Here is a 26,726-nt window from a genome sequence, read left to right on the forward strand (position 1 = left end):
CCAAGCAGCCTTACAGGCAGCTGACACTGTTTTCATTCTGCCTACACTAAAGAAGCAGTGTGTTTTGTCTGTGCATGTGAGTTTCTACATTGTTGTGCATATGGTTGTGTATTCGTCCGTGTGTGCTTGTGCAGTGTTAGGGCCCTTGTGATTGAGCAGCGTGTCACATCGTGTTGGAGCCCATGAGTCTGCCTCAAGGCAACAAGTCATGCATCTGTAACTGAAAAGTTTCAACATGTCTCCACCTACACTCTACAATTTCCACTTTATCTTTCACTTTATAATTTTAAGTAAACTCATTTTAAATATAGAGGTTGCAGCATCATTTTCACTGAGAACATTTGTACTGGTATCTTAATCAGAGAGTAACCGTGTTGAAGATGCTCTAATGTAAAGTAGAAGTACAATGCCTTACTGTATCTGGTATGTCAATGGGTTCACTGGCATCATCTGGATGGCAGCTTTTATGTGCAACTAGTTAAAGGTTAATAATGTATTGAGGGAAAGAATGTGAAAGAATAAAGAATGTGAGTTAGCTATTAGTCGACATGTGCGTGTTTACACAGCAAGCCTTTCCCAGGTGCTATACGATCCCTAGGATTACAGCAGAAAGGCAACACACACACACACACACACACACACACACAAAGAGCACCACCACCACAATCTCCCTACCCCCTAAAAGAAAAGAGAGGGTAGTCAGAGTGGGAGGGAGGTATAGGGAGATAACAGATCAGAGGGAGGAAGGGAGAGGTAAAAGAAGTGTGAATTCAGCAGTAGGCAGACTATAGCTCACCTCCACTACAAAGACTTCACAGGACGGAGCACACAGGGAGGCTTTGACTCTGGAATATCTGTGTATGAATGAACCGGTTTGTCTTCTTCTCAACCTTGGAAAATGGTGGGACTCTCATCCACCGCTGTCGAAGGTAAGTGCTGAAGGGCGGTCTTTGTAGCCTGTCAGGATATTAACACAGCAGGTATCTAAAGCTAAAGAAGGTGCAAGGATTTGTATAGATATGTAAATATAGGGAACAATGCGAAGACACAGCCTGTGAAGGACGGTGTTGTAAACATGAGACTGAGACATCAGGTGATGTTTTTCTTTGTGCCTTAAGCCTTGTGCCAGCTTGCTGAAATACCAAGAAAGGCAAAATTGTTGAGAAAGCAGCAGTTTTGCCACCCAGATTTGCCCAGAAGTTTTTAAGCCACTAGAGACTCTTTGTGGGATGCAAATTATTGTGTGATTAGCTGGAATGTCTGACTGCAACAATATTGTGAAACAGAGTTGCTGCCAAATTTTGTCACTTTCGACATACTGTGAAGTTATTTTTGTGTGTGAGTGAGTGTGGGATGTGTGGTGGTATGATAAATAAGCTCAGCTCAGCATGAAGAAAGCCCTTGGCATATAAAGGAGGGAGTAAAAGAAAAACCCTGTGCACCCGATTGAGGTCACTTTATTCTTCATATCAAGGTTTGTTGGACATGTTAGCACAGGTGCTCAACTCGCTGACATTACTCTACCCCCCCCCCCCTCACAAACCACCTCTCTCACTCCTCAAGCAGATTGTACAGAAGGTCTGCTAATGCAAGCCTCTTTTAAAGGTCTGAGTCTGCACTGTCAAACAAACATGTCCCTCTGCACTCACACAAACACACTTTGCAGAGTCTTACACTATTAACAAGGTGAGGAATGTGTCTAGTGTTTAACAGCAATTGTCAGACAAGTGTGAGGAGGTAAATGTTTGAGCTTTGAATGGCTCTACACATTCCTGCATGGTGCACTGCCTGCACCCATCTTTTGTGCTGCCAAAAATCTCATGATGTTTTGCTCTGATAGATTAAAACGTAAAGTTGATTCTAAAGTTATGCTTTGTCGTTCTTTTAGCTGCACATACAGTATTCTAATTTCCCCTTGGTCTGACTTTAATCAAACCACATCCAACCTGTTATAGCATTATTATCTTTTGCAAGCTTGTGTGTAGTTTCCCTCAGGTGCTAGGCTCACAGTCTTATCTGGCTTTTAAAAACATTAAAGACACACATCACACTCTCACACAAACACACAGACTTACAGCAGACCATGTGCTGTTTTAGATGAACTCATGTGAGTAGTGTGGTGTTGATTATAAAGGCAAGGCTGAGGATTTAAGGGTGGTTTTCTGGCCTCACATGCCAAATACTACGTAGTAATTCCTCTTAGCTCATTTTGGCACCAGTAACACTTATCGTCAAATTGGATAATAAGCTTTTTAGAGCGCTGGTCCAAGTGACGTAGTGAAATAGCTTTATGAGTGTTGTGACCTACTTCACGCTAATTCCTTGAAAGCAACGCCTTGATTTCTGAGGTATACTTGATTTAATGCTGACTGGTGTAAATTTCAGTTTCTTTCTGCTGTGAATGAGTCATGCTGTGGATAAAGTTCTGTCTTCCACTAGGTTAGAGGAAGCCCGGTGGTGCGCTAGAGCCAGAATCTAAACAGCTGGAACGTCTGGCAGAGAGACAACACTCACCGGGCCAAAGCATCCCACTCTCATGAGTTTCCTGTCCTTCGCTGACCCCCATTTCCTTCATTTCCCCTGGGTGAATCAGATCTTAATGAGGAGACATTCCAGGTCCCGGCATGAATTAATTCCTCATGCCCACTTCTCAGAGTGCAAGCTTTTATCACAATAGAAGGAAACCGCACTAGTAAAGAAGTGGTTAAACAGACACAGGGAAAACACACACCTACTGCAGCTCTTGTTGCTCTTGTGTAGCCTTGGCCAGGCATTGTGAAGCCCATAGGAAGACCCACCTCAGGAAAGTATGTATGTCTTTTTAAGGAGTGGGAGCACTCTGAAATGTAAAACACACATCATTTACAAACACCAGATACTGTACATCTTCCAGATGATCAAGACTTTCTAGTTGTCAGTGGTGATTACATACAAGATTGTTGTCTCAGAGTAATACATCCAACATTCTGCCCTAAACTCATGAATATGCTCCTCAAGCTGGCGCATGCACACAGCAAGCTGGCTTGTTGACCGGTGCACCAGAGTTCACTTTTGACACGTCCCACTAAATACACATCATTCAAGTGTTCCTGTGTGTTAGACTTTTTTTTCTGTGCATATATGCATGTCTATGTGTGTGTATTTTGTGTTTGTTTACTTGCTGTTGTATGACCGCCCACCGAACAAAGACTTTTCTGGCTCAGCAGCTGTCCCGTGGCTGACCCCAGCAAGATGCACGGTTCAGCAGGTCTAGTGGCTGGACTGTGAAAATGGGGAAGGGGGGGGAGTGACAGAAAGAGTTGGAGGAGGCAGACAAGTGGGCCAGCAGTGACTCTACCAGTTGTCTGGTTTTTGCTAGGGATCTTCAGGATTCTAGAGGTAGAGAGAAGTGTACGATACAGAGGGAAAGAATACAAAAGAAGCTATGAAACTAACAGAAGGAAGGGAGAGACATGGCGGCTGATTGGTAAGCCTTTTGCTCGAGTCTAGATTCCTCTTTTATCTGATTTTCTGCCAAACACACACATCAGCTGCCAATGCTGGGCAAGTTACTTCCAAAATGTAATACATTATAGATTACTAGTTACTGTCATTTGAGAGTAATTAGTTATATTACAATATTACTGTCTCTGAATTGTAATGCGTTACGCTACTTTTGCATTACTTTTGAGTTACTTTCGCCAAAATAACAGCAGAAGTTTGACCTGGCAGCTAGCTTGTGAATTTCATCACCGGATCAATAAAGTCTCCTCTTTATCCACTTTAATACTAATATTATAGATTATTCATAACATTTTGTATAATTAATATGGATATGCAAAGTAACTAAAGCTATAAAAATAGATAAGTAAAACGTACAATAGGCAAGTAGGAGAAAATGAAAATACTCAATTAAAAGTACCTTACAGTTGTATTGAAGTACATTGTTGTAAAATGTTTGTTTAAAGCACTTGAATAAGAAATTCATGTTGTTTAGTTTAAAACAGTCTAAAGGAAAGGGTCAATTATAGTGTGATTTAAAACTCACTATACATTAATTACAGTACTTGATTTACAGCTGATATGTGAAAAGGTCCACAACCTTATTTAACAGTAATTTAGTTTTACTGCGAACCGTCACAGGAAGGGCTTTTATTTTGAAGTAGCCTACACGGAAGTTGTCTGTTGTGTACTCTTGCTAGCTTGTGTGAGATGAACGTGAGACCCTAGACGCAAGCACGTCCGTTAAGCTAAGTTGCTCACTTTCTGGTTTGTAAAACTGCAACACATTGAGCAGTAAATGGTCACAGTAAAAGACAAGCGTGTTTGGTCGTCATTCGAAGCCATTCCACTACAGGCAGAGTTACTCTCCACGGCTGATAAACTGAAATTGTATTTACGTGTAGCAAGCCTAAACATTAATTCCCGACATGTTGTGTGGTCCTTCGGGTCCCGGTGACCCAAAGGACCACACAAGGGTTAAATCTGTCAGCGGTGACGTACCGTCACCTGTTGGGACACAGATGTTATGAAATAATACTCACGGCTTTTTTTTTTTCCTGTGAACAAATGTTTCGCGGTGTTGGGGAATTCTTAAAAAAATTTGCGTTGTAACTTGCGTTACTGAGATTGTAACGGGTATAATTTTACCGAAATTTAATTAGTAATGCGTTATATTACTGCGTTACAGCAAAAAGGAATACATTACTGTAATTGCGTTACTTTTGTAACGCGTTACTCCCAACACTGTCAGCTGCAGGTTGCGGACCTGTTCTCAGGATGTCCAGCAGCTGGGCGAGTGAGGCGGTTTATTTAAGTTCTGTTATGAAAACAGGGAGTGGACCAGATCAACATGTGATGTGGATCATATATTCCTGTAAGCTGAGTCTTCAACATGTTCCAGAACCTGGGGAGCCCTGTGAAGAATAAGTATTGCAGGAGGTCTGCCTGTCTGAACCAGCTTGTATTTGTTTTTTTTGTTTTTGTTTTTTTGAGTCCAGGACTAAATCTGATAGATAAAGATCAGGTGCCACAAGACTCTGCTTGCTGGTACATTTGGCCTGCTTTGGGTTCTGTAAAGTGGTGCTTCAGTTATTCTTGTCAGAATCTCATATTCCTGCCAACATCTTTACAGTCTGGGCAGAACATTTAATTTACCCTCTCAGCATTGAGAGTTGACAGTTGATTGAATTTTGGGTATGTGCCCATCAGTCTGTGAGCCAGCAACGTTTCCGAGCTGCCGCTCTTCTTTGCTCCTTGTGCAGGATGTTCTGTTCTAATTCTGTGCAAGATGTTTTTTTGTTTCGGTAGCTTCACTTCCACTTTTTTTCAGAGGGGTTAATGAGCAATTAGCTGAAGTGTTTCCTGTCACTCCAGCCTTTCGTCGTTGTTTAGTCTGACTAGTGACCGAAAGGGGAGGAGAGGGAGACTCCAAACAGATACAAACTGTGAAGCAAAGTGACAGAAAATGAAAGAAAAGACAGGGAAAGCAAAGCAGAAAGAGGCTCTTTCACATACAGCCCTTTGGTTTGTTTAGACTTGTCAGTCTGACCTTTGCCCTCCCTGCTAATACTCTGAACCCATGACTCCCCCACCCCCACTCTGTGCAGCGATGGAGGTGTTGGTGAGTGAGCTGGGCATCCTGCTGAAGATGCTGGACCAGGAGAGCCTCAGTTCCTCCACGCAGGAGAAGAAAACCTCCGTGTGGAACCTCCTGCAGCAGATACAGCCATCAGGTCAGTGAGACCTTGTTTTGTCTGTGTTTTATTTAGACCCACATAATAAAAATGTGCAATGCACTCAACATTTTAAAGGGTAAAATGTCTTTTTCCTTGCCTCCAGTTTCAGGAACCGACTACATCTACATGAACTCTGCGGTGTACAGAAATGGCACCAGCTTTGTAGAGTCCCTCTTTGAGACATTTGGTGAGTTTGAGTTTCAACATGGTGCTGTAAATTGTACATATCTATATAAATGAGCTGCAGATAATGTGTTTTCTTGATAAGTGTGAGTTCAAATGTACATTGTTGGCTTTCATAGACTGCGAGCTTGGAGACCTAAAGGATGTTACAGATGATCTTAAAGAAGAAAATAGCACACAAACTGACACTTTGAAACAGGCAAGTAGCCAATATATAGTGAATGTATAACTTATCCCTTTCCAGAGATATCATTTACATATGGCCGAGTGTGTGTAGGATATATGATGCTGTGTGTATGTTGTATGCTGCCCATCTTTTCAGCACTCACCATCCAAATCCAACTTTGCAGAGGCTATTACTCTACGCGATGACTTGTGGAGAAAAAGCAAAGAAAAACAGAGATTGTATTCCATGTTGTGGGGGTTTCCCATGCACACACGCTCAACACTCAGCAAGCTGTTGGAAGAGTTCAGATTTAGGGACCCACACAGAGCCCATGTGTCTAATTTATTGGTATACTTTTTAGGGTTTAACTCTGTATCTCTTTGATGATGTAGTTATGAGGCTGTGAAAAAGAAATCTTTGATGGTTATGAGGGAAATTTGAGAGTTGTGTTTGTGTGTTTCCCTTAGCAGAACTGTGCAGACTCCCCTGCCCCAGCGCACTCAGCGGACTCTCCTCCCCCTCTGCCCACAACGCCTCCCCCAGAGGAGTATTATGAGGAGGCAGTGCCCCTCAGTCCGGGCAAGTTGCCCGAATACATCATCACACGAGGTCAGCATCTTCCCGCCTCTGCTGAACTCAGCGCCCTAAGTGTTCTTTTGCTGTAAAAACCTCTAAGTCAGTAATTACAAAGTACAAGTTGGATTAAAGTTCATGATGGAACATAAGGAGTAATTAGGGATTTTTTCATGTCTTGCATTTTCAGTCAGGCCTAGCCCTCCCAACTCTATAGAGGATGGGTATGAAGATGCTGAAAACAACTATCCCACTACCTGCATAAACACACACCGCAAAAACTCCTGTAAGTTGAGAACAAAGTTACCCCCAAAATGAACGAGATTGCAGGAACATTTTTACAACAAATGAAAGACTTTATTTTGTCTGTCCTTGCCCTTTTCAGACAACGACTCTGATGCTCTGAGCAGTTCCTACGAGTCCTACGAAGAGGATGAGGAAGAGCGGAGCCCTGGCGTCCGACTCACTCATCAGTGGCCCTCAGATGAGAGCTCCATGCCTCCTGCCCGGGACTGTCGCATCTGTGCCTTCCTGCTGCGCAAGAAACGCTTCGGCCAATGGGCGAAACAGCTCACTGTCATACGGGACAACAGACTGCAGGTGAGAAGTTGTTCATTCAAAGAAGTCTTTAGCAAAGCATTCAATTATGCATTCAGGATATATACACATCCTCTGCGATTCTTCTTCTCTTCTTACACTCGCAGTTTCCTATGTGTCCTCCTTTCTGCAGTGCTATAAGAGTTCTAAGGACACGTGCCCCTATGTGGATCTGCTGCTGCCCCAATGCACTGTGGTCTATGCACCCAAAGACAGCAAGAGGAAGCACCATGAACTCCGTTTCACCTTACCCAATGGAGATGCATTGGTGCTGGCGGTGCAAAGCAAGGAGCAGGCCCACAGATGGCTTAGGGTGAGCTACACTTTTAAATTATGTGCATGCTTGCAGTAAAAACAGACTGTTAACACAGCCATCAATCTTATCGATGATGTCCAAAAACATAGCTCATGAGGAAGTATACAGTCGAGAGTGACACATGTAAAATATCCCCCACAGGTTGTTAGAGAGGTGAGCGGTCAGAGTGCGGGGCCTGAGGAATCTGCGTCTCCCATCATTCCAAGAAAAAGTGAACTTGACAAGGTAAGTGCAGGAGAGAGGATGTTTGTGTCGGCACGTCCCTGACGTTTTCATAATTCGTAATTCATCATAACAGGTGAGGTGAGGAAAGGATGGTGGCAAGCAGCAATTGTGTTGTCACCATAAATTTTCCTAAAGGATTGCTTGGCTCGACACAGTACACAGTGATACCTGTGTTTTGCTTGCAGAACAAAGAGGAGATATGTAGCGTAATTGGGTGTTAAGGCAGCAATGATAGGGATGGTGGTGAGTCAGTGTTGGAACAGACACATCCTCTTTAAGGGCGGCTGTGGCTAAGTGGTAGAGAGGTTGCCTGCCAATCGGAAGGTTGGTGGTTCGATCCCTGGCCTTGCAGTTCCATGCCGAAGTGTCCTTGGGCAAGACACTGAACGCCGAGTTGCCCCCCATGCTGTGCCATCGGAGTGTAAATGTGTGTCAATGTTTATCTGATGAGCCACAGTGTATGAATGTGTGTGAATGGTTCCTGTACTATGTTAAAGCGCTTTGAGTAGTCGTTAAGACTAGAAAAGGGCTATATAAAAATAGTCCATTTACATTTAAAGCTTACCAACCTGTTGGAACATAGACTGCAAAAGGGGAAGAACAGAGAGGAGCCACCATAGAGTTGGAAGGAGTAACCTCATTATGTCTTTAAGTAAGACAAATGCATGTAAGCTTGTTAACAAATTGTCTCAAGTATAGTTATTTAGCTTATTATGTAGAAGGCCAAGCTCTAGTTTAATCCTGGCAGGCAGACAGACAGACAGACAGACAGATGTGTGGGACCTGTAGGACACTGCTGTTGAAAGTCTAACCCTGTGTTTGTGTGCTTCTTCACCAGAGGCTTTCTGCAGAGAGGAACACGTCAGACTCAGACAGTGTGGGTGTGTCAACTGGAGAAAACTGCAGAGAGACTGGTGAGACAGAGACACACACAGCCTCAAACTAATACAGCAGTTTGACAAAAGAAATATGAATTTAAGGTCCACGCTCTTCCTGGGTTTTCGCATATCTAAAGTCATTTAAAATTAATTAATTATATCTTACAGTGATCAACTGTTGAATCCTTCCATTTTTGATGCAGGCAAGGTGAAACGGGGGCCTTTCGCTGCGGGCCGTAAAATCACACGCATCATCAGCTTCTCTAAGAAGAAGCCCCCCCGGCCAGGAGATCTCCGGACATCATACACCGACCCTCGACAAGGTCCAACCCAATTCACTGTCCCTCTTAAGGTCTCCAGGTTTGCAGACGCGTCATTTTTCTTTCCCTCCTCACCATGCAGGCTACGTGTCGGTGCTGGTGAATCAGGTGTGGCGGGAACAGTGGTGTTGCATGTGCAGAGGCTCCCTGCACTTCTACCATGACAAGGGAGACACTCGGACCTCCTTGCCTTCACTTCCTCTCCACGGCTGCGAGGTGGTCCCAGGGCTGGGACCCAAACATCCCTTCGCCTTTCGAATCCTACGGAACTGCACAGAGGTGGCTGCTCTGGAGGTAAAATACTGAACTTTTGTTCCTTATTTTAAAGTGGCTGTACTTGATATTCTGAACTTTAATATAGCAGTAAACAAATATGTGCTATGTAAAGTTATAGTGGAGTAATGGCCTCCTGAGCAGAGAATGATGTCACAGTCCCTGTGTGTGTTGTAATCTGAGCTTCTCTGTTCTTTATTTTGATAGCTGCGCATGCATGTGAGTGCCTTGTGTGCCGGTATCTGACACCGAGGGCCGTGACAAAACAGCGCTATTTGACGACTTTGGAAACGGTCTGTGAGAGCTGTGTGGAAGCAGTCCCAGACTCTTTTTTTTTTTTATGGATAGTGTGTACAGCCCCATTAAAGCTGCGCTAATCAATAACAATTGGGGCGGCCCATATACAGAGGCTCACTCCAATTCTCCACTGGGCGCATCTGTGCTGCGTTCCGGTTTTGTTCCATCTTCTGCCACGTGTCATACCGCAACGGGAGCGTCTCAGAAGCGGAGCGTCTTGCCACCCGACTCGTAGAGCAATCGATATTGGGGGGTGTCTTTTGGTAAATTGACTGGATAATCTAGCTGTTACATTCCTGCCCAGCTGTCCAAATGGTCCGCGGCTCGTGTGAAAATAGACCTATCGGACCCTCTGAAATGCAGCACAGGCGTGCCTGGTGGAAAATAGGAGTTAGTCCTCACCACAGCAAAATGTTCATTTCCGACCTGCGGCCCTTTGCTGCATGTCATTCCCCCTCTCTCTCTCCCCTTTCATGTCTAAGCTGTCCTACCGTATAAAGGCCTAAAATGCAAAAAACATGTTTAAAAAAAATCAATAACAATAGGTCAAATGGCTTTGAGTAATTGCAAAGAGGTCGCTCATAGTGACAAACTCACTTTCTTCTTATCTTATCAACACACTCTGCAGTTAGCCTCATTTCAGTGTCTTTCAGCTCATTGTTAAGGTTTTACAGCGTGTAACTTAAATGTTTTGAGTCACTTCAAAATTCAAAGCTGATTTGTCTTGTCACTTTTTAGGCTAGCAGCTCTGAGGAACTTGGAAGGTGGCTCGGTGTCCTCTTGGCAGAGACGGGGTCCACGACGGATCCTGAGTCACTGCATTACGACTATGTTGACGTGGAAACCATCGCTAACATCCGCGACGCTGCGCGGCATTCCTTCCTGTGAGTGAGACAGAGAGGGGGGAGTTGGAATATTTGAGGTCAAAGCAAGGCCACTGACCAATGCAATGACTGTAAGCCCTCACATAGGTTTCATTTCTCCTTTTTCTCCGATCCTAGGTGGGCCACATCCTCCAGCAGCACCTCCGCAGACTCTAGAACATACGATGAGGTCCCTAATGAGGACATGCAGGTGCTCAGATTCACACATTTTCCAAGTTCAGTTCAACCTTATGTGTAATGCTTTACTTTGATGTGAGAAGCTGCATGCATGTCTGTGTGTGTGCAGCTGTTGGGGACTGTCACTGTCTGAATATGACACTCCATATCAGTCACCCGAACAGACAGACAGACGGTGCTCTGTTACGCGCCTATCAATGACGGCTTTTTGTAGGCCAGAGAAAAAGCAGTGTGGGGGCATGGGAGAGGAAAAAAAGACCAAAAAAAAAGAAAAAGCGATCAAACTGATGACAGGAAGGCAAGAGGTCATGGCAGTTTTACAGCCTGTAAACTCCTTTCTCAACCCAACTGACTTGCACTTCTACAACATGTGCCTCTCAACACCTACAGTCGCAAACATCCACACCTCAGTGGTCTCAATCCAATAAATCTGAAGATTAGTTTATTGTTTAGCCTAATATGCAAACTTTGCTGTATTTTTCCCTCTGTCATCATCCTTCCTCCCACATCTGTCATGTCCTCCCTCCCCCCCCCCCTACTCCACCCAGTCATGGGAGAACCGCAGGCAGCAGTCTGGGAATCAAGGGAAGAGGCGCTCAAGTTTCTCCAGCTGCGACTCTGACAGAACCAAACCTTTAGTCTCCCTCAAACGAACAGGCTCAAGTAAGTGTGTTTAGTTAGTTTTCTCAGTGATGCTGAGCCTATTCTCATGAACTATACTGATAGCTCCTTTGCAGGAGTGCCCTATTTAAGAGACAACTAAGTGATGTCAAGTTATCAAGTAAAACACTAACATTGACTGGTCTTTCAATGATAGAGACAAACTGCGAGAAACATTAATGTGCCAAGAGTATTCTGAAGGTTATTCCATTTGTGAGGTACAGATCAACTAAAAGCTGATTTCTCTAGGATGGTCTGAGTTCAAGGGATCTCTAAAAGCAGGTTGCACAGTGCACATGTGGGGTAAAAAATAATCTTGATACTTGAGAAGGTGCAAGGTCTGATAAGTTGCCTCAAGCATCACTTGAGTCAGTGTTGGTTTTGGCTGAAGGCTACAAGTTTAAAAAGAAAATCTTGGGGTGTGGAGTTAGAAGAAGAGAGCTTACCACACCTCTATATCCCACTCCTCATCTATGCTTGAGCCTAACAGCTCTAATTTGATCATTATTTTAAACTGTCCATGGTGAGTCTGACAATGTTATGGGAGTTCAATGCTAAATCGGTGGAGAGCTATTTCAACAATTGGAAGAAATATAGATTGGACCAATTGTTTTCTACAGTTTTGACATAAATACTTACTATTTCTATAATTTAGCTCCTTCATCATTTAGTCAATGTCAAACTTAAAATATAGCTTACTGAATAACCAAGATGTAGATGGAAACCTTTTCAAACCTTATCGTATGTCTATAAATGGCCATACTTCATTAGCTCTGCAAGATTTAGAATAAAGAGTTAAGTTTTTTTTTTTTCTCAATTAAACCCTTATTTGTCCCACAACGGGGAAATTTGCAATTTGAAGTTGTAGAGGGTTCTTTGTGTAGAATCACTATGCTGCAGTGTGTATGTGCATGCTTAATTGTGTCAGCATTTGAGTTTAAAGGGGTGATAGAATGATTATATAGGGCATTTCACGCTGTTCCTTAAGGTCTCCTAATGGGGTATGGAACATTGGTTGGGCTGAAAATGGCCCGGGTGCAATTCTATGGGCCCTTATGCATCCTTGTGTTTTGGCCCTATTTGGAACGAGAGCTTTTCTTCCAAATATGGTGTGCTCATGAATATTTAGATGAGCTGCCCGCTGATTGGTTGAGCGAACCACATACACATACATTGGAGACGAGACAGCAGGTCTCATATTTCAGACACTGCAATGTTTCGTTACTAAATTCACTTCTGATATTACAGTTACACCTAAGGTCTTACAAAGCTAACACTTGTGTCCGATTTCAATTTAATGCAGTTTTGTGAATTTCAGAGGTCTCGTTCGGAGGAGGCTAGCTAGCTCTCATTGATAGAGCTCCATCCAGCTCACTGACCGCGCTCTCACTCACACACACCGGCCATTTAGCAGGAAGAGGGGAGAGAGAGCTGCAGGCTCCATTAGGGCCTCGGCATTTGGTAGTCCAGTAACCCAGAAACGGTGACTTTGCGCGGGTATGGAGCGCCGTGGGCTTCCGGTCATGACGGAGATCCATCTAGCTCACAGCGGGCCAGGGTCTGTGAAGGAGGACACACCGGGCGGCGAGGCAGCACCGGCCGATGTCACGTTAGCCTGCTGAGCTCCTGCTCAACTCCGACACACAGTCAGACAAAATTTGCAATTGGCCATACATTTTCGTAAAACGGCCCATATTTGACCTCTACATATTTGATTTCTCGCATAAAAAAGTCTCAGAAGTGAATTTAGTAATTAAATAGCAGACGAACAATGTATAAAATTTCTGAGCTCTGCGTGACCTATTCAGAATACTAAGCTGACCTCAGGTCAGTGGTGTAGCCTATGTAAATGTTTGGGCATGACAAAGATAGAGACGAGAGCCAAATGAGGAGGAGCCACAGAGTTGACGTCAGCTATGAGCTTCGTTCAGATTCGCCCGTTTTCAGCTGCAGTTTCAAATTTTGCAGAGAAAAGAGGTGTCAATGGGATTTAGAGGTTCTATGTATGCCCTATTTACCCTCCAGACTGTCGTTTTTCAACTATGACAAGGTAAAATCGGTTTTGCATTCTATCACCCCTTTAAATAGTGTCATCTGCATACAGATGGAATCGACTTCATTCAGGGTTATTAATATAGTTTGTAAAGAGAAGAGCACCTAAAATTGAGGAACGCCTTTGTTGATGTTGATCGCACCAATATGTGTAATGCACTTCAATAACATATTGTGATCCGTACTGTATAAAAGCATTTTGACAGATCCATAAGCAAAGCTGCACAATGTTCATTTTTATCTAAACTTTTCACAATATCATTCACAACCAAACAGCGGAGATGTATATTTACAGCAGCTTCCCTCCTGTCTTTTCAGCTTTATGCCCCTCTCTGCTTTCTATCTGTCTCTCTCAAAATAAAACAAATAAAAATGAGGGGAGCAGCCTGCTGCCCTTTAATGGAAAAAAAGAATAATAAAGATGGCACCTCTTAATATAGTTATATGTCACACAGGAGTTATATTGCACAACTGTAGCTTACACCCTTTATACAATCCCTTCGGTGGTGTACCAATTCACTGACAGTCATACAATTTGAGCTTTTATCTGGCTCAATATTCCCCTTTTTCTTCTCCTCTCAATCATCTTCTCAATTTCGGTAATAATCTCTTCCTTCTACACATTTGCTCCATTGTGTCAGTGTGCCTCTGCCATACGAATAAAGGAGATGAGCGTCCTGAGTTTAGGAAAGTGATATCGGCGTGGTCGGTTGTCTCAGTGCTGTTTCACAGGCCTTCACTGTGACGTTCTGACACATCAAAGAGCCAGCGCTCTCCATGGCTGAGAGCTTCAGGATGGAACCTGAGATTTATTGGACACTCACATTAGATCCGCTGTCTTGCTCCTGACCTCTCCCTCTGCAGGGTGTGTGTGTGTGTGTGTGTTTTTTATCAGTTATTCATGCATTGTATCTTTGTTTGAATTATGAAAAACTTCACATTTGTGTGCTACGCTTTCATGCGAGTTGTAGAAGTGGCCCCATACTCCTCACGTGAGGAACTTGACAGGCAGAAAGCTCGCTGTGAGATGTTCTGTCTCCTTCCCATAACCCCTGCGCAATTGACCCCTCACCTCTGCTCTCCTCTGGCATCTCCACGCAGACGCCAACCAATATGGAAGGTATGGGAAAACGCGAGCTGAAGAGGATGCCAAGCGTTACCTGAACGAGAAAGAGGAGCTGGAAAGAGAGAGGGATGGGATAAGAAATGCACTTGTGACCCTCCGAAAGGAAAAGAGAGAGCTGAAGGAAGAGCTGAAGACAGCCTCTGGTAAGGAGACACAAAGCAAAACAGACAAGCAGATGCTACACTCTCCTCAGTCATGACTGGGCTCAGCTCCAATAAAACTAAAACCTGTTACTGTAGTCTCAAAATGAATAGCATAGCTAGAAAATACATCTATTCTATGTACCTTGATTATCATAAGGATGGAGAGACAAATACTGTAGGGGCACAAAGTCTTCCTAAGCAAAAGTATTATTTTCATATTTAGCGTATTTGTCTGCACATTAACCAGAGGGCTTGCATATTAAGTGCATGTTCTGTTCCTGCTCTGTATCTGACCCTGCACTATGACCTCCGATATTAGAGGGCCGTGTGAGAAGACTATTTCCCTACAGGGATAAATGAAACATCTAATTGCTTTTATTATTAAACCAAAAACATGGTTATGAAAATTCCTTCTAAATGTAATTAATTCCCTGTAGTTTGACATAGTATGCTGCCGGCAGTGGTGAAAGAGTGAAAGTAGCATACCAGATTGTAAACACAGTCCATTTCAAGTAAAAGTCTAGTAACGTAGCACCAGCAAAAGGAATCGCAACTCAAATTCCTCATTAGGTATCACATGGCAACTGCCACTGTTACATTTGTATGTACTACATTATTGGATTAGTTTGTTACTACTTTTGCGTAGTTTAATCTATAACAATGTAACTAGTATCTATAGATGTAGGACAGTAACAATAATTACCTCTGAAGTAGTAAAAAGTACTCAAGTACTTCAAGTACATGTTCTATGTTTTAAGAGACTTCACCATCTAAAAGAACAGGAAAATACAACATCTACCGTTCTGATCTGTGTGTGTGTGTGTGTGTGTGTGTGTGTGTGTGTGTGTGTGTGTGTGTGTGTGTGTGTGTGTGTGTGTGTGTGTGTGTGTGTGTGTGTGTGTGTGTGTGTGTGTGTGTGTGTGTGTGTGTGTGTGTGTGTGTGTGTGTGGAGCAGAGCGGAGGAAGTCCTCCTTGAACAAGCGTGTGTCCCAGCTGGAGGACGCCTGTCGAGCTAAAGAGGTGGAGAGGGTGGACCTGGAGCTCCGGCTCACTCAGGTCCAAGAAAACCTCAAGAAGAGCCTGGCAGGCGGAGCGCTGGGTGCACCCGTTGAGGCAAAGCCCCCAGTTCAGGTACATTTGTTGCACTATGTGGAAAGATGCACAAAAACATGTTTACATGCAACCTGCCTGAATACGCACTGTTTATTTACTTTTTCTTGTTGTGTAGGCCTCTAGCAAAAAGACCCAGAATATCTACAGTGATTCTTTACCAGTAAACTGTGCCTCAGAGATGCGTCGGAGACCTCTTTCTGTTTATGCTTCTACAGGAACTGTCATGCAGAAGGCAAAGGTAACTGTCATCTCACTGTTCAGTAACTCTCACAGTCACTTCCTGTCATATGAACAGATTTCTCTCTCAGGCTTCACAGCAGCATGTGTCATCCTCTAATGGGTTTACAGTTCCCACATAAAAAGAGAGTATGGGTGTTCACACAGTCCCTTTGGACATTTACAATGCAGTGCCTTGTGTGAGCCTGTTTTCAGTGACTATGATCAAATAGGATTCTGTCACTACATGTTGTTTAATATATATATATATATATATATATATATATAATCACTTTGCTCAGCTACTACTGCTTTCACAACCCATTTCACAATATTTCTACCTAAATGGGTCAAGGCAATCTAGTGAATGAGTACAATATGAACTACTTAGGTTGGAATTGTTTTTATTATCACAGAGAGTGTACTGCCTTGTATGACACCATTACTTGGTCATTGATTTACTTTGATTCACTGAGCCAGTTTGGTTCACTACTGTGGACCACCAAAATATAATATGTCAAAAATAATTGTCTAAAGAAGTTAGTGGCTTTGGATTTTGAGAATCAGTGAACATGCATATAAAAAAAATCTGTCTCTGATTCATCATTGATGTATAGCAGTTAATGCATCCATTTTGTAAAACATTGTAAGACAAAGCTATATTCATCAATACCAGAACCTCTGCTTTTCCACTGCTCACAATGATCATTTCTTTGATCTTTTTCAATAATAAACCTAATTAATAACATTTCATTGACAGCCAGGAAGCATTTTGTATCTAAGAACTGTCAAAATCTCCCAATGGAAGCATTATATTCAAAAAGTTATGACTAATCTTACTTTGATGATTTTAGTAACAGTACATTCAGCCCTAACCTAAATTATTTTGCATTTGTTTTATTTTGTCTAAAAATAATTTATAAAAACTCAATGACTTACTGTTTAGAAAGCTAATTTTTCTACCTATAAAAATATTTTTGTGAAGCCATTTCATTAAGGCTTATGTTTCACCCAGCTCTACATTTTTCTGTTTTACTGATTTTTATTTTAGTTATATCTTTGCTTGTTTTTATTTACATTTCTTTATTACAGTACAGTAGCATAACTAAAATTGTATAATGTGGTGCTATTTATAGTTGATTTTGCTTATTACTTATCACTTACTAAATCACCTACATGTGTTCTATCTTTACAGGAATGGGAGTCAAAGAAAGCAACCTAAGAACAGCTCTCCATGATGGAGAGGACTGGAGAAAGAATGATCATCTTTACTGAGGAAATAAACTGTAATGAAAGAAACCAGCCACTAGATGGAGGTACATCTCTCTGAATATTTACTCTTCTATCTCCTGAAAGGACTTTTTCCCATGATGAGGAATCCAAGAACTGCTCGCTGTCTGTCTCCAAGTATCATCAGTTGTCTTTGGAGACACAGATTCCAATGTGGCAAACAGCAAAGAGAAGAGAGTTCATGAAAGAAAGTGTAATGAAAAGCACAGTTAGTGCACAGCGTTGTGATGGTAAAGCAAAACAGGATTGTGTTCTCATCCAGTGTTGCTTATGGTGAAATGTTTAGTTGTTAGGGTGCCATGTGAGAAAAGAGATGTGTTTGGAAACTATGAGGATGGAGGTAGTTTATGCCACGATGTGCCTTTTATATAATGTCTTTTTTTAAATTTTTAATCTGCCTGTACAGCGTGAGACTATGGTTTTGTATCTTTTATACTTTTATACTGTTCAAGGTTCCATTTCTCATCATCATCATAAGATGTACCTGTCAAAGGTATTCAGTTATGTGCCATAGAGGGCTAAGTGACTTATCATTTCTTTTTGACTGTGCTTATTAGCTTCTCCTCTCAGGTTGAAGCTGTGCTGAACAACAAAACCATCTGCTAAATAATCCTCAATCACTTGACCCTCTTTCGCACACATTCAAAAAGTCAAATACTCCGCCAGAGATAATTGAGTGACTAAGAAAGTGGTGCTATTGTGATTTTTCTGAGTGGGAGAATCTCCACTATATCCTATTTTAATAACTTTTCTGCTGAACCTGTGCTTGACTTTTGCACTTTACTGTTCTCCTACCTGGATAAGGGAATAATAAATGTGTGTCTTATTCTCAAACATGTCATCATTAATTATTGTTACAACACAGAACTACAATGCATTCTCAGCCATTGGTTTAATTTTTTAATTCCACATGTATATGTATATATGTATATGCTATGAACTAAATACACAGTCTCATACAATGTATGAAAGCCAAAACAACAAAAAAGAAACACATCTACATCAGTCACCTAATTAAGGCAATTCAATGCAACACAGTGTAGTGTGATGCAGTTCAGGCAGCCTTTTGTTTATAACTAATTGACTCCTCTTCATTTGTCCTATGGAATTATCAGAGAAATATCAGATACAGGCTTTGTATTGTGATACAAAAGCTTCGGTTTAGATTGGTTTAGATCCAGGCAGTGGTAACTGGTATTGGCTCTCAAATGAGGAGATAGAGCAGCTTCAAGGATGGTGACATAATAAACCATGCAGCAGCTTGGAAGCAGCACTCAGAGAAAGAGATAGTAAAGCCAGTAGAGGATATTGACAAAGAGAAACGCCGTGGGGAAAACGGTACGAGCGCGGCGATCGATGTTGTGCGGATTTTCCACAGTGAAGGCAGATGCTGCCCTACGTGACACCTCCTTCACTGAAGACAAGCTGCAGCCCTGTCCTGACACCTTCTCTATAGATAAGACATTGTTCCTAGTGGCACTGTTCGCTGACTGCTCCGTGAGTTCCTCTGCAGTGGAGCCGATCTCAACAGACTGGTTTGGTTGGTTGGAGCTGACGATGGGGATGGAGCCGTTTCCATTGGATTCACTGAACTCCCTCAGAAGATCCTGACAGACAGACAGACAATTACAATGTTTTCATTATCTTAGATGTTTTAAGGTTAGTTTCCACTTCATATTTAAATGTTCATATTTTCCTCACCCTGTATACATCCTCAATGGTCTGGTTCTGCATGTTATAGAAGTGAGCACAGGCGTACTCCACCAGTGCACCAAAGATGAAGGTGAAGCAGATTCCCAGGTAAACATCTATGGCTTTGATGAAGCAGTTGGCATTGGGCAGGGAGGTGCGGGCGCCCATCATCAGTGTGGTCATTGTGAGGACTGTTGTTACTCCTGGAGAATACATCACAGCAGGGTTGCTGGTGTTGTTTTCATAATGTAAGATAGTGGTTGAACCTCTTATGTATTGGTCATCGTAATTATTTCTGCTATTACTCTTTCATCCCATTGGTTACTGGTGTCAGTACACCATGTAAGGGTTGAATAATGTGTTGAAATGTGTTTAAAGTGATGATGTATTAATATTTATATTCTCATGAATGCAGGACAGTTATAAACGGTATGCATTACTGAACATGGTGCAAATGTCATTTACAGCTGACTTCTTCATTCGATAATCAGTTGACATACACCTACAGGAGTTATTGAGTGGCTAAGGTGAGGGTATTCATATTTTCTGTAAGTTAAAACATGTAAACACATGTTTTTTAAATGTTTTATTTTTTAAATTGGTAGTATTTATGTTACAGCAATGGTTAAGACCGCAATTGGATTTGTTTTCAATGTTTACAATAGATCAAATTTGTGCTGCATAATACATGATAAAGTTTAAATATATGGCATTCAAATACATTCTCTCTGCTTTAAGCGTAATTGTGACTGTGTCTGTGAGATGGTATGTTATTGAGTCATACATAAGGTCATACAGTGAATCAATATATAATGAGTAATTTCTTTGATAGTAATTCAAATGAATGCACTAACATCATAATACTTTAACCTATAGTGAAACGCAGTAAGAGTTCTGGTACTGACCAATACAAACCCTAGCTGGGACAGAGGACTGGCTGATCCAGAAAGAGACCCAGGAGAGAACCACCAGCAGGATGGAGGGAACATACGTCTCCAAAATAAAGAACAGCACGTTTCTACGCAGTGCGAAATGCAACACCAGCTTGGGGTATTGTCCTGCGTGAAGAGACACAAAAAGACACAGCTTCTTAAAAAGAGACAGATTTTAAAGACGACGTATTACGTTTGTGCTCTACAAGAGGTTTATATATAACGCTGTTACTGCCACAACAAAAGAATTCAACTCAGTCGTGACCATTAACATATTAAAGGACACCATACCTGTTGTGAATACGTTACATTCCATTCTGTGAAAAACTCTGAATAAAGCCTTTCTCATCTGTTTTCATTTGTATCATAAATTGTAACACTGTTTTTCCTTCCTGAAGATTTATCTGTGAAACTACCTTGAACCAATCCTCAACTCCTTTGGAGCCTCCTTCTTATCTGTATAATCTCACGTGATCTAAGTGAATGGAGCGATTGTCAGAAAAAGTACATGTCCTTGTGTCCATGTCTCATTAAACCTTTAGAACACATGCTGAACCCTGCTTCGTGTCACTATGTTCCCCGGGCTCGCCACTGCTCTCAGAATCAAGTCACAGATGTAAGGCCAGTAGATAACAGAATACCAACCACAAAACAATCTCGATCGGATTGTTCCATAACAATACCCGAGGATTGGTTTAAAGCAAAATGATTTCATTCACAAAAACAAACTACTGCCAAACGGAACAAAAGAAGGGAAAAAGCCTGGGCCAACCCAAAAAACTTTCAAAATAGTGTATAATATAATAGTGCGCGGAGCAAAAGCCAATTGTAAGGGGGACTGTGGGAGTTGAAGTGTCCTACCTGTCTCATACACAGCCTCTGACACTGATGTATAGTAGCTCTCTACGCTGTACTGAGCCAGCCGCAGGATGTCAAGACCCTTGACTGAATCATTCCCTCTGGTCCAGTAGAACACCACATCCTGCAGGTTGTAGCCCCCTGACCACACACACACACACACACGCACATACACACACAGAGATAGACAGACACAAGGTTTGTTGAATCTGACCTGCTGAGGATAGCATCGTCTCTTCAGTTTGATACTCACGACATTGATGATGATGATGATGATGCTGATGCTGATGGTGATGGTGATATGATGAGTATGTGACGTATGGTGATGTATGTCCATCTACACACTTGATGGAGGGTTGATGGAGTTCCCAGGTACTCACAGCTCTCCAGCTGCAGGGTGCACACCTGTCTGTCCATGGGGTACTTGGTCAGGTCCATGTTGCAGGCAATTGTAGCTGTGATGCTGTTGTGTATTCATAGCAAGATCATTAGAAACCTGTAACACGGTTTATCCTTTGATGTACGACCAGGCAGTTAAGAACTAGTGAACACAAAGAACTCTCCCGATGACAACAGTCAAAAGAACAAAGACTCAAATCTGAAGTGTCAGACATTTCTGTATCCAATGCATTCATTATGTATAAGACTCCATTAAGAGTGATAAACCAAAATGTGACTCTACTCAAGAAGAATAAGGAACACATTGCACCCTACTGCCCTTTCTGTCCTAATTAAAGCTGTCTAGTCATAACAATGCTGTTTTGTATCAGTGTGACATATTTTGACTGTTGCCATAGGGGAAATCTGCTAATCTTCTTTAACACAATCTGAACTGTTTGAAGGGCACGGTAAAACACACAAATTCCGTGGCATTCCGTTAATGTATGACTAAGTGATGATGCATAAGTGTTTTTTTTTATTTAGTAGAACCCAAGGCCAATTTGCGGTTGATTAACACAACAGTCATGAAAACAGCATGAAATGGGTGAGTGTAAATGAGTACATTTCCCTTGCTTTCCTTTCTGTTTTCATCTTCTTGCATTTTTCAGTGAGTGTAACCCTTTTATTTGCTCGTCTTCCAGATCAATTTCCTCATACGAGCTCAGCAGACTCTGCAAAATGATCAAATGTCAGTAAATGTTAAATCGATAAACATAAACCTGTACCGTAGGGCGTAGAGAACAGTTCCGTTGCTGAATATACGTATGAGGCGGTTTTCCACTGTGACGTCATGCAGGAAGGAGCGCTTGGAGTCAGGGATGAAGGTGTCAGGGATCCAGAGCAGGGACACGAGGCGTCCATCCACGCTGACGCTCTCATTTCCCGGGAACACCAGCCTGGAGTCTCGCCAGCGCTGACGAAGGAAGATGGTTGCAGTGTAGTCCTAAAAAGGTTTTGTTAAGAAGACTTTTATTCACTCATTCATTCACCCACTCGCACAAAAACAAAGTAGGACGAGTGTAGGCTACCATGTTGATTTCAGAGATGGCATCAATGCTGGCGATGTCAAGGCTCATCCCGATTTCCACAGGGCCCTCTAGCACGAGCAAGACAGAGACACAGGGAGATTTGGAAACAAGTCTGTTTTCAAATGAAATGAAACAAACACTTATCGAGCTCATTCCTACCATTGAAATTAGGTCTGAGGTAGCGGTTGTATCCTTTCATCAACTTCTGAATCGTCGGCTGAAGCTGAGAGTCGTTCCATTCTCCCCAGCTGTTGCTAGAATACATACAACCGCTGACGTCAATAAAGATATAGGGGGAAATGGATCATAAAAGTTGGAGCAGAAGATACATAAATATCAACGTCAGCATGTGTTCTGAAACCTGTACATTAGTTTTCGACAGCAGGTCTCTCACCCGTGTGTGCCGCTCAGGCAGAGCGTCAGGAGCAGTAGCGTTTGCAGCTGCACAGACATCGTGGCTCAGCAGGCGGAGGTCAGCGGCTGTGCTCAGGGAGGTGTGACAAACAAAAACGCATAAACCCACAAATCTGTCTCCTGCACAATTTACATTATATCTATATATAGCATTGTTTCACCATATGGTGGCAGCACCTAACCAAATGTGACCCCAAACCTCAGGGGAAATTTGCAGCCCAGCAACCATTCTCACCCTTTGGTGTTATAAAACTGTCTCCTCAAACTTGTAAAAATGTGGGGGCAGCGTATATATATCAATCTCTGCCTCCCTGCTCCATAAATATATCAGTGACTGCTTAAGAATACAGAAAGATAACGAAGCCGTGATTGCACCTAACTACCTATTTACATGGTCTGTCACCTGCTGATTTATGTGGTTTATTCCCAAAGCCCCCCTGATAATTAATCCTGTCTCTAACTCATCAAGGATTCCCCTTTATTGTCCCTTTTATTATAGTTACTCACTCATCTTCTCTTGCATATAGTTATGCTAATAGATTCTTAGTCCTCCTTATGTATTACTTTCATCCAAATAATCAAAATCTATCATTCATGTGTTTGTGTTTCCATATATTCCCATCACATTGAAAAGCTCCCAGCACCTCAACAAAGCATTTCCATTAAATTCCAATGTATTATTTACACAGCTCTGCCAATGTGATTAATGACGCATATGAACACTATTTATTTCCTCTTTCTAATGGCCATAATGAAAGTTAAAGAGCCATAGAATGTCATTCGGTTGTTTTTCTACACATGCCAGTTGATGATTCATCCACGCAACGATATGTTTCATGAGTTATCTTATTTACCGCTTTGCAGCTTCGGCTAAAGTCTCAGCTGATTATTTGTGTTGGTTTATGCATGCTCTCTTCCTTCTCTCATTCCTCTTTCACACTCCTTATCAGCTCTTTTCCTTCAGCCATGTTTCAGCTAATAGATTTATAATATATCTTTTTATTTCTTTTTTTTTACATTTGCTCAGTCTGTGCATGCACATGCCAAAGAAATATTTATTTATACATCCCATCTTGTTAAAAGAAATATGTTTACACACAATGTTCTCATTCTCAGGTTTGGTCTCATCACGGCTCTGTCTTTCTCCTACCTGTTTCAGTCTTCTGGTTTCCTCTTTCCACCTCTGGTCACTCCTCTTCTCTTTCCACTCTTCCTTTTGTTTCCTTCCCCACTCTTCTGTCTCCCTTTGTCCCAGATGTTGTGAGTGGCTGAGATTTCTGTCCTTCTTTTGTTATTAATGATAATATCCCAGTGCTTCTTCCACCTAAAGATAGACAACAGTTGCTTCTATCATTTGGTCCTGGTGGGGGGGCTAGTGTTGCTTGTTTTCTTGTTTGTGCATCTCCTTCCTACTCTCTACACAGCTGGATTCATCTCTCCACTGATCCTCTGTGCACCCCCTCCCCTCTCTCTCTCTCTCTCTCTCTCTCTCTCTCTCTCTCTCTCATTCTTAGTTTATGCCCACTCCATCTCTCCCCTATTTTTTACTGCCCCCTACCTCCACACACACACACACACACACACACACACACACACACACACACACACACACACACACACACACACACACACACACACACACACACACATACTGTATGCACACACATAAACATCCAGTTTGATCCACCATATCACTTCTTTTCTTTTCCTCATTCGCCTCCTCCCACACATTCTTATTCTTTTGGCCCTTAATCTCTATCTACCTCCCCACCCTCCAATTTACTCTGACACTGCACCTCCTTCTGGGCTTCAAAGTTCTGTCTCCTTCCCTCATGCCGTCTCCCTCCTCAACTCCAACTCTGTTACCTTACATCAGTATCATCATCTGAATTATTTTCCTCTCAGCTCTGTCTCCTATCTCTCGCCACTTCCATAAAATAGCCATGTGGCCCCCATATGAGATAAAAAAACAACAAGTAAGACTACTTTTCTCTATTTGGCTCTCAAAAAACCTTATTGAAAATGGCATGGGGTGTCTCCCCTCCTGCAGATTACTCCTCTAACCCTGAGAGCTGCTGATGTCCACATTTGGGTCATTGAAAATGCATTGAACCTCTTAATATTGCTGCTGATGATTACTGGAAATAATAACCCAGATTGGTAGTGATGGTGGTGACGGTGATGACTTATCCACACACAACAGTCGACCGCAGCCCATAGACCAAAGCACTTTTTGTGCTAAACGGTCGATCTTTCAGCTCCAGCACCTTTGACTTTTTGTCATTAATCTGGTATTTGCTCATCATTTTTTCAAGATTCTACTCTAACAGCCTGACCCCGACGGCCCACTGCTGGGAGTTCCAGCATGTGTAAGAAAGCCTTGAGGGTTTACAGACTAATAACGCCTTATGAGATTTCAGCACAGGCTATCAACCTGCTGCAGTCTATTGTGTTCCCCAGTACTGACTACTGATGATAACTGCTTGCTAGCAAACTCTTTCTAAATTAAGTGCATCAGTAACTGTAGTTATAAAGCTCTCCTATTCTTAATTTCATGCTCTGGTGGCTGTATTCGTGGACAAACAGTCTGTTTACATTTCATGTTAATGGTGAGGAGCGCTGTGGAATGAACATAAGATAATCTGATTTGCATCCACCATGTGAATCAGTGTGCACACAGACTCAGAGTCCCTGACAGTGAAAGAGACAAATTGAGACGTTTGTGAAGCACCTGAGGGGGAGGATGTCAATGTTTGATCCGTGTGTTAGGGGGCTAATGTATAATTATAGCCAGACAAGCGATGTCGGAGGGGCAGACAACTCAGTGTTAGTCAGCATCCACCTGGCTGCCTTTGCCTACCTGCCTGCATGGTAACATCTGCCTGGGATTCAGTATCTTTTCCTTTTTAATTCTCTCACCGCTTAAATGCCCTTGTTTATCCATAGCTGTCCACCTGTCCATTTCTCTAACCCTTTCATTAGCTAGCTCAAATTTAATTATTTCCTGAATCCAAACATAATTACTTTGAAGCTAGTAATAACTAACAACTTTCAAGGGACTTTACACATCATTTCTCGTTTGTAGAGGATGCAGATTTCTGCATTTAATGCTGGGCTTGCATTAGGTGTGTGTTTATGTATGTGCTACACTGCTGGGCATAGCCTTTCTGATTAAGGTCCATAAATCAGTATCTGGTCCCTTTCAACCACTTAGTTCATTTTTCATTTGAAATGCAATCAGTTATCCTTGGCGAACAAATACACACAGCAAGTGTCCTTCCTAGTTGTGTGTCACTCATCTCTACTATTGCTCCTTCAATATCTAATCTCACCTGTATAGCCCTCCATCCATCATCCATCCATCATCCATCCATTTTACTCAAAAAATCATGGACACATCCTCACCCATCATCTTCTGTCCAGCCAGCCAAGAACACTTAATGTTGCACTTTGGTTTCTTTCCCATCAATCCCCTGTTGCATAACCTACTTTCTCTGAATATCTTTGCCTCTCTGTATTCAACTTCATTTCCATTTCTCCATCTGTGGGTCTCCCTGTCTCTCTATCAGAATAAATAAGCATTATGACGCACCAAGTAATGTTCATGTCCACAGCGGCACCAGGAGAAGGAAACGTCATGGCCCACGCTTTGGCCCGGTGGCTTGCTGTCATGTGGCAAATGGAAATGTCACAGGACTGCTCATGAGACGGACAGTGATAAATCTCTCCTGAGTGACTGTGACGGCTGCCATGTCCATGTATGAATTCAAGTGACGTAGACTCTGGGCCCTGTTTGCTCGCCTCGGCTCTGAGCCAGCTGTCATGTCTCCCCATGTATCCACTGGAAGTGGATAAAGTGTTTTCTGTTGTCATGTTCAGTGGACATGAAATTGTAATTTAACATTCCTCTCAACTCTTTGTTTCCCAGAAGATCTGCCCACTCTGGCTCTGTTGTCTTGTGTCCTAGGCCTTATCTGAGGCAGAGCTTAAGGCAGTTCTTCTTTTGAGACACTCTTATTCTTTCTCAGTCTTTTTTTTTTTTTATATATATATACTCATTGCACTTGTTGATCCCAAAGATTCAACTGGTTCCAGTCCTGTCTCCCTTCTTCTTTCACTGTCGGGGTAGAAGTTCCTCTCAGGCACAGACTTCTC

At 42.4% G+C, this 26,726-nt stretch overlaps 2 protein-coding genes across 8 annotated transcripts in view; one reads left to right on the forward strand and one right to left on the reverse strand.

The window, feature by feature from the left end:
* Positions 1-18,040, forward strand: part of afap1l1a (actin filament associated protein 1-like 1a) — a 29,901-nt gene extending 11,861 nt beyond the window's left edge. For 2 of the 7 annotated variants that reach the window (XM_039813809.1, XM_039813814.1), the window contains exons 2-19: positions 5,589-5,714; positions 5,821-5,904; positions 6,020-6,099; positions 6,534-6,675; positions 6,830-6,925; positions 7,025-7,239; positions 7,370-7,549; positions 7,694-7,777; positions 8,616-8,691; positions 8,859-8,978; positions 9,058-9,269; positions 10,284-10,429; positions 10,547-10,619; positions 11,155-11,269; positions 14,420-14,587; positions 15,543-15,718; positions 15,816-15,938; positions 17,112-18,040. In XM_039813809.1, coding sequence (XP_039669743.1) covers positions 5,589-5,714; positions 5,821-5,904; positions 6,020-6,099; positions 6,534-6,675; positions 6,830-6,925; positions 7,025-7,239; positions 7,370-7,549; positions 7,694-7,777; positions 8,616-8,691; positions 8,859-8,978; positions 9,058-9,269; positions 10,284-10,429; positions 10,547-10,619; positions 11,155-11,269; positions 14,420-14,587; positions 15,543-15,718; positions 15,816-15,938; positions 17,112-17,138 — 2,243 coding nt within the window. In that variant the 3' untranslated portion in view covers positions 17,139-18,040. The other 5 variants (XM_039813811.1, XM_039813812.1, XM_039813816.1 and 2 more) reach the window with 5 other exon arrangements.
* Positions 18,041-18,093: 53 nt separating this feature from the next.
* On the reverse strand, positions 18,094-24,016 carry LOC120567031 (gamma-aminobutyric acid type A receptor subunit pi). Its single transcript, XM_039813817.1, has 10 exons — positions 23,722-24,016; positions 22,552-22,637; positions 22,317-22,411; positions 22,158-22,225; positions 21,855-22,072; positions 21,069-21,151; positions 20,692-20,829; positions 19,804-19,956; positions 18,908-19,101; positions 18,094-18,813 (listed from the first exon to the last, which is right to left on the reverse strand). The coding sequence occupies exons 2-10, from the start codon at positions 22,608-22,610 to the stop codon at positions 18,481-18,483; spliced, it is 1,341 nt and encodes a 446-aa protein (XP_039669751.1). The 5' UTR covers positions 22,611-22,637; positions 23,722-24,016; the 3' UTR covers positions 18,094-18,480.
* Between the last annotated feature and the right edge of the window lie 2,710 nt (positions 24,017-26,726).

This window comes from Perca fluviatilis, chromosome 10 (genome assembly GCF_010015445.1).
Source record: "Perca fluviatilis chromosome 10, GENO_Pfluv_1.0, whole genome shotgun sequence".
Classification (NCBI taxonomy): domain Eukaryota; kingdom Metazoa; phylum Chordata; class Actinopteri; order Perciformes; family Percidae; genus Perca; species Perca fluviatilis.